Below are 18553 nucleotides of genomic sequence, written 5' to 3'. Positions count from 1 at the left end.
GAGGAGTCATCGGCGCTTCATGATCTGAAGACCGAGAATGCTATAATGTGTCTAGCTTTGCCACTGAAGTGGCTACGTCCCTTGGAAAGTAAGTGAAAAGTACCTCTTCAGCTCTGCCACTGAGAGAAACATAAGAGAATAATCAGCTCGCCTCTTTCTCTGTCCCACATTATCAACCCTAAAATCCCATCTAACACACCCATGGCAATCATGAATTGCTGGGAATTGTATCTGACTTCGGTAGTGTGAAGCTTTCCCATCATTCCCTGAAGGGTTTGATGTCCCTATCGCTTGTGGACTGACCTACCAGAGCTTTCAGCTTGGCTGTAATAATGACTGTCATTAACCTATCAAGATCTGCCGAAGGGTCCTGACTGCTTTTTCCCTTCCCCTCCTGCCACTTTCCCTCCATTGCCAAAACCAAGATGGCTACTTAAAATATTTGCGCTTGCCCTCCGGGGAGCAGAGAACACCAAAGTCTGAAGTCTAATTGGATTAATTTGTAAAATAGCTGTGGAGATTTGGACATTATCTATCTTTGTACCCATGGCTGGAATGCAGCTTACCCCCCCCCCCCCCACTGGAGATTTTCTAGCCTCTCACCATCTCAGTTAAATTGTGGTCTCTTGATGGCCTGAAGTGCTTTTCTTTTCTTTCTTTTATTGCATTCTCATGTTCATTAAATAATGAATTCCTTTCATTGCATGCGCCTTTCCTTTTATACGATTCAAGCCCTGAGCTGAGAAAGGACCACTTGGGTCAAATGTGGAATTAATGCTTTGCAGCAGTGAGTGAATGGTGCTTTGTCTGTCTGTAGAAAAAACACCAAAGAAGACTGAGTTGGAGACAGGGAAATATATGCTCTATGCCAGTGTATAGGTCTCAGGGGATCTCAGGGAGTCCATCAACTTTTCAAATTGAACTACGCTTTTTTAAATCAAGATGACATTAATTCAGATTCAATGGAATGTAGAGTGGTGTGCTTGTGGAAATTATAAGTCGCCATGTCCTCTCATCACATGTGCTTTCCCTTTGTAACTAATTTGTAGACCTCTGGAGTCTCATTGCATCGCACTGTGCCCTACCCCAGCTGCATCTGCTAGTGTTTTGGTTGGTACAGCTCGGAGCATTTTGTGTTTGTGTGTGCGCCTGTGTGTGTGTGGCTGTGTATGTGTCTTTGTGTGTTTCTGTTCTGTTTTGCGGATGTTCATCAGATAAAGGCTTTTGAACACAGCAACTGACTATTGCACCACCACTTTAATGACATGAGGTTAGCCGCAGAGGGGCAGATGCAGAGACACAGTCCCATAAGCCAATGGGCTTAATGAACTCTTAGTATAACGCTACTAAACTAGCACTGAAGCTGATTTAGTCACACCATCCAATGGCTGTGTTGTTTACACCTCTCCACAGAGTTTAACTTCTTCTCTCGTTATGGATCCAACCATAATTGTCTTGACCCAAGCCGTAGAAGGGAGAATTTCATTGCTGCTCATCTTTAAGATGCAGGGCACGAATGGAAGACATTACAGCAGGAAATTGGAGAACGCAGCCAGAGGCTGAGCACACTATTCGCTGTCTAGATTCATCTTCTCGATGAATCGGCGGTCAATGGGATAATTACTTTTTGTGGTACTTTGGTACCGCAAGGTCTCCAGTCACGATAGTCCAGTTGTGTATACTTTGCACCAATACTACTTAACTTTTCAGGTTTGGTCTAAATGTTTCTGCCCATAATGCTTGTTTCACATCAGCCTGCTACTAACCTCAGCTCCTCCTTTTCTCTGTCTCTGTCCATCTCTCTCCAGATTGAGAACCTGTTGGAGCAGTTAAAGGATAAGGACAAACAACTGGCTGGGTTGAGGGAAAGGGTCCAGGGCCTTCAGACTGACTCCAGCAACACAGACACAGCGCTGGCCACACTGGAGGAAGCTCTATCAGAAAAGGTACAGGACAGAGGGAGTGATGAAGGGAGGAGGAGGAGGAGGAGGATGGCCTTATTGAAAAGGTTAGAGGTCAAGAAAATCTGACAGAACCTGCTGAGAAAAGAGACTCGAGGTGAGGGTCAAGGTTGCCCTGGTAGAACAGTTGCTGGAGCGATGGTGTGAAGAATTATGCACACTATTAATGAAGGAAACTAAAACTTGTTCATCAGATATAGACATAACAACAGACTATTCTATATAGACTGAATAAAAACTTCCGAAATGACACCATTTGACTACCAACTGGTCTGGGAATTTTTACCCACTGAGGCACACTTGTCTTTCAGGAAGTTAGCATACGGCTTAATTAAGTCGCATGCTTTCCTATGAGTCAATGCCGTAATTTACTAACACAGCCTCCTGATTTATAGATGTTGGACCACACTAGATGAGGTCCTCTACGAAAACTGTAAGGGCGCGAAGGAGAAGGGGGGTCTAAGGTGAACGTAGACGGAGGATTACTCCCTGTCTGTAACTACGCTGAAAATAGGGAGGGAATGATCCATGGAATAAGAGGGGGATAGAAGTTTTGAAAAGGGGAGGAATGGAGGGATGGAAAAGTGGAATGGCAGGCAGAAGAGGCACAGCCCTGATGGAAGAGGTGGCCTCTGAATTAAGGGAGGAAGGGGTCAAGGAATGTAAGGATGGAGGCAGAGTAAAAAACGAGTAACTTCTGCAAGGCATTTGGAAGAAGAAGACAAAGAACAGAGCTGGCAAGAGGAACCCAGTTACAAAGGATCAGACTGGGATGGAAATTCAGTTCCAGATAACACAGCCATTCATATATATAGAGGGAAAAAAAAGTAACTGAATGAACTTAAGGACTTAATGAATTTTAGGGAACTTAATGAAAGAGACTACTATTATTGTACTTTTAAGTCTCAAAGGACTTTGCAGTGCCGGTCCAATGCTTGTAAAATATCAATATCATTGATTTTAGACTGGATTTACTGACCTACAAAGCCTCAGCAAATAGTAGAATGAGCACAGTAACATATGCATCAAGTTGAACTAAGCAGACTAACTCCACATGGGTGGACGGGTGAGCATTTGTTGTTTTCTGGCAACATGATAGAGCAGCTGGCCTCCATAAAGCTTCACCTCAACACCATTTAGCTAGCATGCCACTACTAACATTAAAAGATGAATGGTCTTGTTGGCCACTGTGGTTTTTTGTCTTTCGTAAAATGCAGTGCATTTCAGTGCACAGGTACATTTACCCAATAAAGTCTGAATTTACCATATTCCCTGGTAGAGGAGTTACTTTTGAGAATGATGTTTTTCATTCTACACAAGCCTTTAGCAATTTGTTAATGAATTTGCACTCGTGGTTATCGGTGCCAGTGATTTCAATGTCAAATCCTAGTCTGGAAGTAAATAAAGTCTACCTTGAACTGACTGGCTTTATTTCAGGGGGACTTGATCTTGTTTAGGTCTGTTGCATGTTTGAAGTTGAACACATTTGTTGGTACTACAGTATTAAAAAAGGATTTCTTTGGCGCTGCAGGCTCAAATGGTTCCCATTTACGTGTTTGTTTGTACTGCAGGCAAAAAGATGGATGCTGGTTTACATTTTGTTGGCACTGGCTGCTGCTTAAGAGTTTATAGAGTTCCTCGGACAGATGTGGATGTCCAGCTGTACTTCTTGTTTTTCCAGTGGCTGCCACAGTTTTTATGTTAATGGCTACATGTTTATGTTTGCTATGTTAGCGTGTGTTACTTGTGCTCTGAGCTGGCAAGTGCATACTTGTCTTAGGGACTGAAGGGACAAGGTCAGTAGAAAACACTCTACAGGAGCTTCCATTACAAAATTCGAGTCTCTCCTGACTGGAGAATATGATTGGTTGTTACCAGCTGTGAATGAGCCAGTCCTTGTGAAGCATATTGCAAACAGCTGATGCCAATCGGCTAATACAAGCCTGACTTCAGTGCTCTGCCTGACCCAGCGCTATGCTTCCTTACTGACATTTTAAAAAGGTGGTATTAAAACTAGATCAAAGTTTGGTTCTGAATGGGAGGTATCACATTTGTGCTGAGTCAGCTAACAAAGCCTCCTCAATAAGAAATATATGTCCTTTACACAATGTTAAGTGCTTTGACACTGATCATGTGAAAGCAGGTGAAGTGGAGTCAGACACAGGGGTGCTTGAGTTCATGACAGATATGTGTGGAGCGTGGAGTGTGTGTGTCTGTCTGTGTGTGTCTCCCCTATAGGCTGCAATTATTTACTCAAATGGTATTTTATTTTATTTTACTTGAACTACACTGGATTTATTGACTCTACAAGAAAAATAATCGTTTGCTTTTTGCTCACTAAAATTAATATATTAATAGACTAGATGTTGGCTTATGTGTTTTTCATTCACTACATAGATGTTTTCACTTAAAATGATCTTTTATCACCTACATTCGTTTTTGTTGCTGACAGACTTTGAAATGAATAGTATAATGGCAACAATACACTGTAAATCCCTTTTCTGCCTTGGCCCGTCTGTTTACCAAGAAACCACTTCTGATGCAGCCTACATATAATTCAGCTAAGATGAGGAGAACGATGGCGAGCTTTTCAGACATTGTGGTCAACACAGGGTGGGTGTAATGTGTTTACAAGAGCGAGTGTGTGTGTTGCTAATCACACTCCCTGTCACAAACCTGCTCTTGGAGCCAGTTGCTAGCCACAGTGCTGTGGTTCTAATTAACTGGCTGGGGCATTGTGCCCGAGCCGAGCCCTGCTCTTTGGTGTATGTATACGCGCATGTGTGTGTGTGTGTGTGTGTGTGCCTGTCTGTGATGAAATGTGTGTGTATTTTTGTTGTGTTTACGTGTGCTCCACACTCAAGTCTCATAGAGGCAGGTTTTATTATCACATCCTGGTCCCTTTCGCAAAACCCCAAACATCCTAGAGATATTTCATAACGTCAGGAAAACACCCAGGACCTATTAGCCATGTGGTCTCTCTCCCTTTATGATCTCTCTCTTTCTCACCCTCTCTTCCAAAGCCCACTGTGCAGTGCGTTACTGTGCCAGGTCTAGTTAGTGGGTGTATTTGTTCAATTACCCAAGGTTTTAAAGCTGCCAATCATGCAGCGATGCCACATCGTAAAGCCTCATTGCTGAGCTGTGCTCTGTGCCTAAATAAACACCTGAGTAAACACCTTGATAATCACTTCAGTCCACACCTAAACACACACACACATACACCTTAACACACACCTACTACACACACCTTGCATGCTCCGCCACCCATGGTGTGGACCTGGTGTCAAGCCAATGCCCAAATCCGTGGTCCTCTCACTGTCCGATATGATTAGAGAACAGAGAAAATGATGATGCAAACATTCCAACTTGGCTTATCAGCAGGCAATGCAGAGTCACTAGGAAGTGATCTGCAGTACTGTCCAATCCATTCTAAATGCATCTGTCTTTGTCCCTCAACCCTTCTCCTGCTTCCTCCATCTCTCTCTGTTCTAACTTTGCTCTGATCTTCTCATGTCCATGCTATTATTCATGGCAGTATTATTTATGGAAGGCATTTATGAGTTTGTCTTTAGCCTCACTTTGCGAGGCATGCTGGCGGGCCTAAACAGCCAGACCCTGCCTAAAGTTATTCAATATTGATAGGAAAGAACTGAAATCACAAAGGGCTGACAATCTTTTGCATGCTGGAAGCAAAACACATTTAAAAAATGTGAAGAAGCTTTTATGCAGATGATAGCGATCTAGGCTCCCTTACTATAATACTCCTCACACCACTCATCAAACATTATTTTCTCTTGTCCTTTTACTATTTCAGGAGCGAGTAATTGAGAGTCTGCGTGAGCAGAAGGAGCGGGAAGACAGGGTTCGGCTGGAGGAGCTGGAACAGATGAGAAAGGAGAACCAGGTATTAAAGGACAAACTTTCAGCCCTGCAGCCCCAGAAACTGTCCCAGAGTCAGCCTGCTAACTCCGTCCTGACTCAGAACCAGAGGCCTGATGGAGCGGTCAGTATGGATTGTTTTGATGAAGTCATGATACCTTAGGATGTTTTGTAGTTAACAAAAAAGTTGTGTGCGTGTGACATGCAGTGTTTTTGTAAACATGTTTTGGATATTGTATTTCATTTTATATGAAATATCCAAAACAAAAATTTGTGGTTGAAACAGTGTGCATGTTGATACAAGCACTGTACACAAGATTGATAGTCTGGTATGTGTATGGACTGCAGACAAACAGCCATCAATTTTTCATCGTTATCCACATCATAACAGATTTGGACATGCTTCGCCTCTTGTGCCAAGCTCTAGAATGAGCCCAAACACAAAATCTCGTTTCAAAGACATAATAACAAGTACCTTTTACTGTTGAATACTTCAAACGAACATCATGGCGCTTTATAATTATTTTTCGTTGTACAAAAATAATTAAAAGAATATACTTTTACAACCACTCTGCACTGGTTGTAATACACGACTCGCACCATGTATTTACGCTGCTTACATGGACAGTAATGGTAATTCCACTCTCTTACCTCCTGTATGCATCAACAATATTGTTAGCAAAGGATAAAGGGATGAATTAAGAGAGAGTGATTTATGCATGTAAAAGATCCTTCTAACCCTGTCCGGGTGCCAAGTCAGAGGCCTGGCTGTCTTTTCTCTCCCTTTTTTTCCTCTTCCAGGCTTACAAGCCAGGACAGAATCTCGCCCTGCCAGAATTTATGAGAATGTTTTCTTTTATTCTCATAAAAAGCATACACACATCTCATTCCTGTGAAATTATATCTTGTTGAATGTTGACGTGGCACCACATGAAAGGGACAGCAGCTCCATAAATCTTTGTAGCAGGCAGTTTCACACTCTGACAGAAGTGTTGCCATAATTGAACTATTTTGTGTACCTGGCAGCAATCAGACCTGTTGTGTAAACTTGCAGATTCTTCAAAAACTCAGCTGATGTTTGTGTGTTTATATTTGTGTGTATGTGTGTTTCTTTCTGTGTGCCCGTTCAAGCGCACATTGACCTCAGTGCCATCAGGCAGTGTATAACACAATTTGATCCTGACAACCACATCTACTTTGGTCTAAAGAATGGAAAGTTCAGTTTTGCACAGCAATACAATACAATAGAAAACAATACAACTTTATTAATCCGCAAAAGCTTCAGTAGGTGTTGTAGATGAAATGTGATGTAACAATAAAGGAAAGCTAGGTTATTTACATTGGGCATTTCCTAATTGTACTTCTTAAAAAAAGTGTTTGGCTATATAGATTAATCAGGTTTTGACACAAACTATACAGCAACATGTGCTTGATTTCCTAAGCAAATTAGCTAAATTTCCCTTGTGACTGTAAGATATTGCTGCTGTTGTGCAAAATAATTGCATTTGGACAATGTGATCATATCAGAAAAAAGTATCTTCCTCACAAACCAGCTTGATATGCAGTTAATGCTTTGGGGATCATGACATGAATCCAATAGTTGTATAAGAAGCATATTTCTTTGAAGTAAATCTCAAATTCCTCCAAAAAACTGGAGAAATAAGCTTTTTGCCTGATGGACATTTACCTCTCATGCAGATGTTGAGTTTGTGTTTGCCATCAGGTCGTGTAGACACGGCGGCCCACTCACTGTATTTGCAAATGTTTGTATTGTTGACTCAGTCAAGCTGTTAGCGGAGCTTTTTATCTTGACCTCAGAGCTCTGTTGACTTCACTGCATCCTCATCCTCTTCCCATAAAACAGTATTTGTTGATGCCGGGGTTAATAAAGGACTTCTTAAACTAAACACTAGCTCTTCAAAGAGAACATTGTAAAGAACCTCAGGGGATGGCAATAACCTTTCCAAAGAAGCTTGGCTTGATTCAGCAAGCAGTCACCACACCTCAACTCACTTTTGAGTCCTATTCAAAAGACTCTTTTCAAACCAGGCGGATGTCACGTCTTCTTACCTTTTTCGTTTCTTTTTTCTTTTTTGTTGGTCTCTTTTTCTTTTTGACAATAACATGGAGATAAGACTTTCAAACATTGACATTGTCAGTTTTCGCACTGACAGATCATTTAATGAGATTGAATGCTGTCATATCCAAGATATGCAAAGACAAATATTACCTTTAGGAGCTAAAACCTTTTTTTTAAATGCTACCCAACCTCGATGTGACTGTGTATCCTCTGACCCACTTCAGATCCTGGTGGCCACACATATTTAACTTATTTGTAATATTTACACTTCTGAGACATTTCCAGGAATGATAATAATAATTTCGTTGACCAAATATGTAATCGTATCTTTACTGGCCTTCCCCCTCCTGTCATAATATCACAAATTCCTGTTGGACCCTATGTCCTCTCAGCCCCTGTTTTCCCCCTTTCTGTATTTTCAGTTTTCCACTGAAAGAACATAACAAACTCTGGTCCACTTAGGCCTAATGCGTTTTGTGCAAGCTAAGATTGGGTTTGATGCGTGTGCACGAGTGAATGAGGCCTAGGTTTGGAGGTAACGGGGGTGAGGACGAGGTAAACAATGACTATGCTTGCCTTCCAGAGGGCCAAGTGTTCCCCTTTTTCACATCATGTAGTCCTTAGTACAGTCACATTAGTATAGTATACACATTAGGTGACAAGCTTTATGGGCTTTTTAAGGTCACATGTGGCACATATATTGTAGACAGGCTAGTCAACGTCATAATGTGTTCCTGCTAAGTTACCTCAGTATGCATGAATGTTCTCTAAAGATCTTTTTAAACATGTTGTACTCCATGTGCTGTGCCCATGGCAGTATCGCTCATATTCAGAGGCCAACTTATGCATATAGTTTATTTGGGAAATTATAAAGTAAAAAGAGGCATTTGTTCAGATTGGCTAGTGATAATAGTTAACAGACACTCCTTGTTTTTTTTTTTAATGACAGACTCAAGCAGAGCTACATGTACAGTCCCAGACCTATGTACACCCAACAATAAATTGCTCAGTGTGTGTGTGTGTGTGTGTGTGTGTGTGTGTGTGTGTGTGCGCGCTCACTTGATGATGTTTAAACGAGTGGCCTCAGCTGTTTCAACAAGTTAAACAATCTTCGCAAACACAGAAGACAGAGTGAAGTGCAGACCAAGCGAAAGAGAGAGAAAGATAATTCAAGGGTGCAAACTTCCTTTGGGACATTCTTCTCAGAGAAGAAAGAATTCATCAGTTTAACTCTTTTTTTCAACATTTTACTTAGATTTTTTTTTTTGATGTTTGGTGGTCTCATAAAATCGCAGCCAAACAGAGAGAGAGACAGTAATTTTATAATGATAATGACTGAACTCCAAACATGACGGACGCCCCGGGGAGGCATCTGATAGACGCAAACCACAGAGAAGCAGAGGAGCCGGGGGGGGGGGGGGGTGATGAAGGGATGAAAGCGGATGAGGGCACAGATTGGTTCTGCTTCAGCTAGATTGTGACCCTAACCACATACTCAGGATTGACTTACCTTTTCCTTTAGGTTTCAAAGCTACCCATGCACAATGATCTCACATCTGACCTTTTGTAATTGCCAGTGTCCAATCTCTCTCTTATGACTGTACTTGGTTCTTTAAACTGTATTCTTAACATCTGTTTTATCTATTTGTATTAACTTCTAGGTTCCAGCCAAAGTAGAAAGGCCTCCAGCAGGAAGCCCCATGGTAGGTTCTCTTATTTTATGCCTCTTGTTTGTTTGTTTGTGCCTGCATGTGTGTGTGTGTGTGTGTGTGTGTGTGTGTGTGTGTTTGCAGAAGAGGCGATTTTAGGACATCTCAGACTCTCTCAGATCTCTGTTGCCAGACCTGGCTTAACTTTAATCTGTCTGAGCTGTATTTTGTCACGCTGAGCCCAACATCCATCAGCCGTAGCTGTACCTTTGTCATTTTCAGCTATACTTGGTCAGCCTCGGCTGCACTGTCAGTGTGTTAGCTTCAGGTGTACTTTGTAAGGCTAAGCTTTTCTTTCTCAGCTTAAACTGACATTTTGGATATACGTATTGTTTGAAGGTACAGCTTTATGATTATGGTGTAGATTTGATAATTCATTAATTAAGTTAATTCCTATGTTGCTCAAATTATCCCAAACTAATCTGTAGCTGGTTCATAAGGGGTTCAGAAGAACAATGAGTTATTTGCTAACAAAGGACAGCTAAAGCTAATGAATGTTAAAGTAACTGCGACAACTTGCAGGTTAAACTTAAAATTTAGCCAAGTCTCACAAAGATCTCACAAAGATCACAGAGCAGTGCTTGAAACACTGAGTCTGGGATGTCCTAAACGGGTCACTATATGCTTTGATACTTCCATAATAATACACTATGTAGTGTATTGTGGATCACTAATGTATCCACTTGCTCTCTGTGTCCCGTCTTCTTCCGAAAGACCCAAAACACGGAAGAAACAGTCCGGAAGTGTCCAGACATCACAGATCGTCTAAGGCTTCTGGAGCAGGAAGTAGCTCGCAACAAAGAGGAATCTGGGAAGTCACAATTGGAAGTTGAGAGGCTAATGGCAGCTCTAAGGGATGCTGAGATGGACAAATTGTGCAAGGAGAAGAAAATCGCTGATCTTGAGAGGTGAGGGTCAAAAATTCAGTGACATTCATATACATCACAAGAACACCATCTGGGTGTCCTCAGAGAGCAGTGTCCCTCCAAGTGACCACCGGATCTTTGTAAGATCTCCATTCATTCCTAAGTGCTCTATTTATAAAGGAGTAATCCACGAGACATAAACTGTCTAGATTTAGTCCTCCCCAGCACTTGAAACCACTTCCACGCTGTCATGCTTTTTGCCTGATGTAATCACACTCCAGAAATGCACAGTGTTACCTACTTTTTGCACATGTGATGTTTCTAATCATGTGGCTTAATGTCCTATTATTTTTTTCCATGTATCAACGTCTGCAGACCTGGGTAAGTAGTTCTCAGTGTGCCTGTTAAACATATCATCATGATACCGGCATTGTCCCTAGCCATCACTTTTGACATCATGCCATGACTGTTTGGTTGGTTTTAAACTTTCCCAGGTATAAAGTTGGAAATTGGGGCATTTTGGCTCACATCTGATTCCCAGCAAGCTTAGATTTGACTATCCCAGTGGAACAGTAAATGTACTATGCATTTATGGCAAACAATCTTGGTCTTCATTCCTTTCACAGCAATAACACAATGAGAGACTTTATATGTTTCCTGACTTATGTCACTGGAGACGTATAGCCTCTCAGTTGCCTTGACTTCTGCAAAGCTTCTTCCCATTGCATTGCTATCGTGTGTGTTTTTGCTCTTATCACACTGCTTTTACATTTGTCTGTAAACCCAACAGCTATTCAGCAATTGTGTGGGTGTGCTGTATGCGTGTGCTTGTGTGTTTTGGAGTTGCCAGGAAGGCAGCCAGCAGCATACCAGTGGGAGGTGGTGAACCCAGCCCAGACACTGACTGTTTATACTTCTCTGTTTATTACTGGTGCAATGCAACTCAATTATCATCTGATTTATGGATTGGCATGGTGTGTATACATGCCCAAAAGAGCGGTTGTTTCGTGCCAACGCAGAGGTACTATGTGTGAGTGCTTGCGTGTGTATTTACTTCATGCGTGTGAGTGTGTGTGCATGTGTGAATAAGAAGCGTAGAAAAGGGCATGGTTGTGTCTGTACAAAGTGTGTATCTGAAGTGATTATAGTTAGTTGCGTGCCAGTTGGCGAGTCTGTGTATGTCGATTGATAGTGGGTGGTTCCTCTGTTGATGGATTGCCTACTGCATAGACGAAGCCATGAGTGTGAAAAAGGGTATGTGAAAGAACAATTTTGCAACACAAGTTGGCCCCATCAAGTGTGTTAACGCTAGCTTTGGTCCTGAATGTATCTGGATGGGCTGCATGTGCCGAATCCAACACAGTTTCCTGCCGCGTTCATTACCCATTTTACAGACTCTGGCATGGAAGCCGTGTGCTGACTCAAACTGCCTGGGAACGCATGAGCATCAAGTATAACAGCGATACAGTAACTCCCGCAGAGTTTGTTCTCACAGTCTAATCTCAGTTTCAATGCGTTTGTGCATGCATCTCGCCTCTACCTCTACATGTGTTTGCTACTCACATGCAGCTGTCACCAGAGTGTGCTCATGCACGTGTGTGTAAATGTGTGCGTTCAGCTTTGGTGCGCAGCCCTTTGTGGGATAGGAGCATTTGAGATCAAGCTTTGGAAGAGTTTCTTCACCCTCAGCTCGTCCATCTTTTTCGGGGCTGCTGTCTCATTAGTGTCAGACAGTCACTCCTATCAGTCTGACCCCTCCCCTCTGGTCAGCACGAAGGGGTCAGAGGTCGCATGCTGCAGGTTATCAGAGGAGGATCCGCTGCAGTCATACGCTGCCGCTGTAATATATTGTAAAATAAAACGTACTGCACATACTTTGGCTGCTGTAGAGAACAGCGTATCATCAAGTTATTACATTAATGTCACGTTATCAATGGAAACTCTCATGTAACTAAAGAAATGAAACATAAATACAGATACAAGAATTTCTGCATTTGTGTGTGTCTGCACACACGTGTTATGTGACAGCATAGGGGCGGACGAGTGTGTCTGTGTGTTGATTGGATCTCTGTATAAGGCGAGATGCGTCTGGGCAGAGGATGAATGTCTTTTTAATCAGAGTGTTTCTGTTGGAACTCAGTCAGATGGCACATTAACCGCTATCTGGATGGAGAGAGAGAGAAGAGCAGATGAGGAAAAAGACACTTTCTCATCCTGTTGGCAATGCAGCAGAGAGTCAAAGATGAATGTAGCCAGCAGGTCATTGTAATAAATACCTTCCAGCACAGGGGAGACTCATTCACAGCTATTTCTTAGCTTAGATCTCTCAGTGATCTGCTGTAAGTCATCAGTGATAACATTTGGGAGTTTATTGTTGGTGTTTTATTTACTGTCGTGTGTAGGTGTAAATCCTAGCTAATATACCTAAGTGATCAGAGACAGTGAACAGGCGTTGTGGAAAGCATCTCTATCAGCTTTATTAATGTTAATAGAACTCTGAAAGCCATGTTACTGATCTCTTGGAGCAGTTTGAGCACATATGGTGGACTAAAATGGAAAAATTAATATAGTTCATGGTATGACATACTGGGAGTGAATCATTCTAAACTTCTCCCGATGAATTCAATTAAGTAGAATTGTGAGTGCTTGCCCTGCATTATGTCTCTACAATTTTTGTAGTTGGTAAGATGGTATTGAATGTCTTAAAGTACAAGAGAATGAGTCCAGTGGACAGCCTTTTATAAACATGTTCAGTTTTATTTAACCTTAAACATCAGCAGCAAGTATACAGATGTTAATGCTTTTAATAGGTTGATGCTTTCTGCGAAGAAGTTGTTCTTAACAAGTGGAAATATTTTATATAGTTCTCAATGCTGTTACTGCCCTATACTTTTAATGTTCTTGCGGCGATGTGGGAGCTAAACTTTGGGAAATGAATCAACCTTCCAGTCTCACCATATCACAGCTATTGACGTGGTAATCACTCTGGTATGTAAGGGAGGGTTTCAGGAAAAGGGAGGCGTGTGTGTGTGTGTGTGTGTGTGTGTGTGTGTGTGTGTGTGTGTGTGTGTGTGTGTGTGTGTGTGTGTGTGTGTGTGTGTGTGTGTGTGTGTGTGTGTGTGTGTGTGTGTATATGTGAACGTATGTATGAACTGTATGTGTGTGAGTGTGAAAGTGTGTCTTGGGTGACTCTGAGGAGAATATGTGTTGGTAGTGTATTTGGCGAGGATTTGTTGGCTGGTAGAAATCGACGGTTTGGACGAATATTTATACACTCAAAAACAACCATTTGCACATAAAGACACATCATTTTGGGCCTTATTCCTATGACCATACTCAAACTCCAGATGTTGAGAGCATCAGTCTTTTGTAAACCACACACACTGTATGCATGCACGCAAACACACACATAACCTCAAACTGTCTGTTTACAATATTACTACGTCAAAATGTTTGTCAACACTGTGCATTTACGTGCGTTTTTGCAAGTGTCCATACTATTTAAGTGTCCATTTTAGCTTTGAAGAAGACCTATCAACTTCCTGTTTTACTGTAGAAATATGGACAAGTAGCCCCTGCACCAGAGAGGAGTGTTTCATAACACAAATTTCAAATACATAGACAATATCCAACAGTGAATCACACTACATCTTCTCACATTTAGACACGTAGAGACACAAACAAACGTCTTCCTCTTTAACCTTCGTTAAACAGACAATATACAAAGGCAACAGTGAAACAGCATTTGTGTTGCGATAAGAGTCGACATATCTAAGCACCATCAAGCATCTATCAGTAATAAACAGACATTTACTGTTTGAATCTCTCAGCACTGCATCTAGACCAGCGCCTCAGATAAAACTTCAGACTCCAGTGTTGATCCATCGGCCTCTTGCTATACTTTCATAGACGCTCATTTCTTTTCCTTCTCTCTTTTTCCTGTACCCCTCCTCTTTTTGGAAAGAGAAAATGTATTTAATTCAGATCATATCTGCCGTATTCTATCTATTGTGCGACCCTGGGTAGTAACTGGACTGGTGTGTCCTTGTCTGCTTGAAATCAGAGGCTTTGTTCCACTCTGCTGTTTATTAAAAGAGAAGAGGAGAATTAAGAGTTATGAAGGGGAGATAGAAATCTGGACTTTTTTCTGAAAAGGTTATTACTCCTTTTAACCTTTATTTACCCGGGAATAGTCAACTGAGAATACATACTCTTTTCCAGAAACACCCTACTTAATATTCGCAGTTTCCCACATTGAGATTTGGGAGCGTCTCTGTGTGACCGCAACTTCCTGCTGTGGGCCACTCAGCAGCTCTACAGAAGCCATTCAGTTACTCTTTGTGCCTGGCTCTAGGGCACGTTGGCAGTGCTCATTGAGCGAGGTTAGAGGATCCTTCATTCATTCTTTTTTTCTCAATGCCCTTCTAAATGGATGTAAGTTCTAAGAGGCAAAACATGAGAAACAAACAAGAGGAAACGAGTAAGGGAAAATGGGAAAACAGAGTGGATGAGAAAAAGAAAGAACGATAGAAATATTTATTGAGACATACAAGAGGAAAAAAATAACAGAGCTGTGCTTTGACAGCCAGAAATAAAGCGGAGCTGCTTATGTTGGAAGGTGGATGTGTGGAATGCTCAAGATGAAAAACGCAAGAGGAAATGTGAAAAATTACTTATTACGTACAGTTTAGGAAATGGCTAGACTCATTCATGGTGCTCTCTCTCTCTCTCTCTCTCTCTCTCTCTCTCTCTCTCTCTCTCTCTCTCTCTCTCTCTCTCTCTCTCTCTCTCTCTCTCTCTCTCTCTTTCTCTTTTCCTCCCTCCTATCTCTCTCTCTCTTTCTCTCTCTCTGTCTCACTTCATTTTTCGAAGAAATGTCACAGCAATAAAATACTTTTCTCCCCCCTTGAATTGACTTATTTCAATACTCTACAAATCACAGTTCTCCTCATATTTCCCACTCACACGCAGCCCAGCCCATCTGCTCCTTATTCACACTTTATTTGCCCTCATTTGCCTTCTCAGTGGTCAAAACACTTACTTCATTTTGCACTGATGGGTTGATGGGTGTTTATCAGCAATGAAAAGGGACCAGCATGTCTGCTGGTTTATACACCTGTGCCAGTGGCGGCTGTGTGTGATAGCTGATATGCCCTCATGGCATGTTTGATCTCCATGGACATGCCTCTGAGCTTATGAAAACACACACACAGACATCAAAGATCAGAGTATAAACAGATAACTTCTCCTCCTCCTCTGCACTGTGTAAATATGTACGCACATGTGCATGTGCATGTGCGTACATATTCTTCATTCATAATGGTAACAGAATTAATTGATAATCTTTATTTACGCAACCCTTTTCAAAACCCACTCGTAAAAATGATAAAGAACGTATAAAATCAACAGCAGAGTCATAAAAAAAAAGAAATAAAGAAGTAAGCCAGAGACAGTAAATGAAATGACAGGCCTAATAAACTGACCAACGTTGAGTTTTTGTACAAGTTTTTGGTTTTAAAAGGCACTATGTTGTGTCTGTGTGTGGCAAGGTGACTGTGTGTTCAATTTATTCATCATCTTGTTAGGCATTTCACATTAATTGCATACCAACATCACTCATAAAAGCTGACAAAAGCACACACACACACACACACCATTCTAAGGGCTGTGACAGCAAATATTTGCCCATATGTGGGGGCAGCTTGTATGTTTTGCCCAGAGTAAACACACCCGTGTGGATATGGAATAATAATGTGGCGTGTTTTAGCAGCTGCTTGGTCACAGCCTGTTTACAGTGTTGGAGGGTTCTCTTAAGCGCTAATTTGTCACTGTCAGCTTTCTCACACTTTCTATGCATTTGTTTTTCTTTAAGTGTGAAGGCCAAACTGGGAGCTCAAAGACTGTGTTTTGATTCTAGGTTGAAAGTGTTTGTGAGAAGATATAGATCGTGTATAAGGGCAGCTGTGTGTATCCTATGGTGTATGAGTTTTGTGGGTTCACATGTGTGTCCGCCAGTGAGTGTATTAAAGTATGTGAGTGTTTGTGTGTATGCATATTTCTATATATTCCTATGTATAAATGTGTGTGTGTTTGTGTGCGTGTGTGTGTGTGTGTGTCATAGTTCTCAGTAAGTTCAGGAAATGACAAGAAGCAGCTCTTTGTGTGGAGGTAAATGCACCGCCGTCCTGGCAGGTTTTGCTCTGTAATCAGGACCTCGGCAATGCACAACACTGACAGCTGATTTATTATCCTGTGTGTGTGTGTGTGTGTGTGTGTGTGTTTCTATGGACTTATTTATTTTCTAAAAACACATGTACTTGTGTGTATGCGTCTGTGTCTTCCTGTCTTCTTCTTATCTGTAGACTTACCTCATTCACATAAGGAAGATTTGTGTTTGTGTGCGTGCATGCGCTTCCATCTCCTGTCTACATGTGTTAGTGTGTTTTGTTGTTGAAAGTTTACACAGCAGTGTCTCACCTCCATCAGTCAGGTCTCGTCTTGTCCCAGTGTTACTAAGACAAGACACATGCACAGTGCTTCCCTGCCTTACCGTACACACGGATCAACCATTTACCTGTATGATGCAATAAGCCAGCTTTGTTTAACTCTGAAAATACTGTAAAGCAAAACTATGAGTAAAACAACATTTATCTATCTGTCTATCTGTCTATCTGTCTATCTGTCTATCTGTCTATCTGTCTGTCTGTCTGTCTGTCTGTCTATCTGTCTGTCCGTCCGTACGTCTATATTTTATATTTTGGTTGTCTTGCAAATGTGTGCATATGTCATATTATGTGAGGTACAAATCTTTTTGTATTCTATGGTTTTAATGATTAATTTACATTTCTTTACTGAGCGTCTCTTTATCTGTTGTCACCCATATTTCTCTCTCTGAAGGCAAGTGAAGTCTCCTAACATCCAGAAGCAGACAATGGTTGGTGAGATGAGGAAAGATGCCCATACTGACGGACATGCACACTCTTTGTCGCAGGTTTGTGTGCGTGTGTGTGTGTGTGTGTGTGTGTGTGTGTGCTGGTGGACATGTGTACATTCTTTCGGCTCAAGTTTAGCTCTTCATCACCTATTCATCTCACAGTGTGCAGATTGGCTCTTACTGTACTCATGTATTCTGCCCTCTTCTTTCCTCCTCATCTCTTTTGCAAGCTGTTCCTCAGAAATGATCATCTTTTCCCCTTCCTTCATCTCTCTCAACATTCTCCCGTTGTGTATAATTTTGCTCTTCTGAGCAACGAGGGCCCTTTTCCAGTCTTCCATGCTTCCTGCCCTACCTCCCTCAGTGCATCTCAGAATCGAAGTGGAAGAGACAGGCATTTAGTCCTGCAGTATCAGCTCCATACACCAGCCAGGAGCGCCGGCATAATGGCTCAGATGGGAATAGTAAAGAACTGATTAGTGAGGCAGGAGAGAGAATCATGATTTACCATTTTTTATTTGTATAGTTCTCCTAAGGTGTCAACAAGAGTGTCAGCTGTTCGCTTGACAGTATGTGTGTGTGTCTGTGTGCATGCTTATACGCTAGCCTGCAGAGCAATGCTGAGTTGTTAATATGCAGAACTCAGCCATGCCAGGTTATTCCCACAGGACCGATGAAGTAGAGTACACCTCTCTGTAGCTCTGTGCCAAAAAGAACCAGAGCTGCTCTCAGCCTGTTTTTGGTTGAGATATTTTGTTATTTCTGTGTGTGCTGGCAGGCAGCATCCAACATCCTATTTCCTCTTCTAAACAGCGTCTGAGTAGCACACATTAATATTTCTACAACCCGGAAAGAGACATGAAGTGAGTGCCAGAAAGAAAGAAAGAAAGAGGTACAGGGACAAGTGCAAGGGAGAAGTGGAATTGATGTCAGGGAGATAGATGACTTCCATAAAAAGAGCAAAAGGGAAGGTTTCAGAGGAAGCTGGATTTTTTGTTGGTGTATATTCAATGTGTTATAAAATACTAACCAGAGGTAATACATGTGTTCAAGCAAATGCAGGAATTCAAGCTCAGTCAGTCAGTAGGTAGCTGAAACTGAAAAATCCTAAAAACTATTTG

At 41.7% G+C, this 18553-nt stretch overlaps 1 protein-coding gene across 1 annotated transcript in view; it reads left to right on the top strand.

Moving 5' to 3' along the window:
- Positions 1 to 18553, top strand: part of LOC142955395 (ERC protein 2-like) — a 136617-nt gene that overhangs the window by 43295 nt on the left and 74769 nt on the right. Inside the window, 5 exon segments of the mRNA XM_076096901.1 lie at positions 1809 to 1946; positions 5779 to 5967; positions 9585 to 9626; positions 10347 to 10546; positions 17396 to 17489. Of these exon segments, the coding sequence (XP_075953016.1) occupies positions 1809 to 1946; positions 5779 to 5967; positions 9585 to 9626; positions 10347 to 10546; positions 17396 to 17489 (663 nt within the window).

Source organism: Anarhichas minor, unplaced genomic scaffold (genome assembly GCF_050575085.1).
Source record: "Anarhichas minor isolate MPS153535 unplaced genomic scaffold, ASM5057508v1 ptg000003l, whole genome shotgun sequence".
In the NCBI taxonomy this organism is placed as follows: Eukaryota; Metazoa; Chordata; class Actinopteri; order Perciformes; family Anarhichadidae; genus Anarhichas; species Anarhichas minor.
This window is presented reverse-complemented; position numbering and strand designations above follow the sequence as displayed.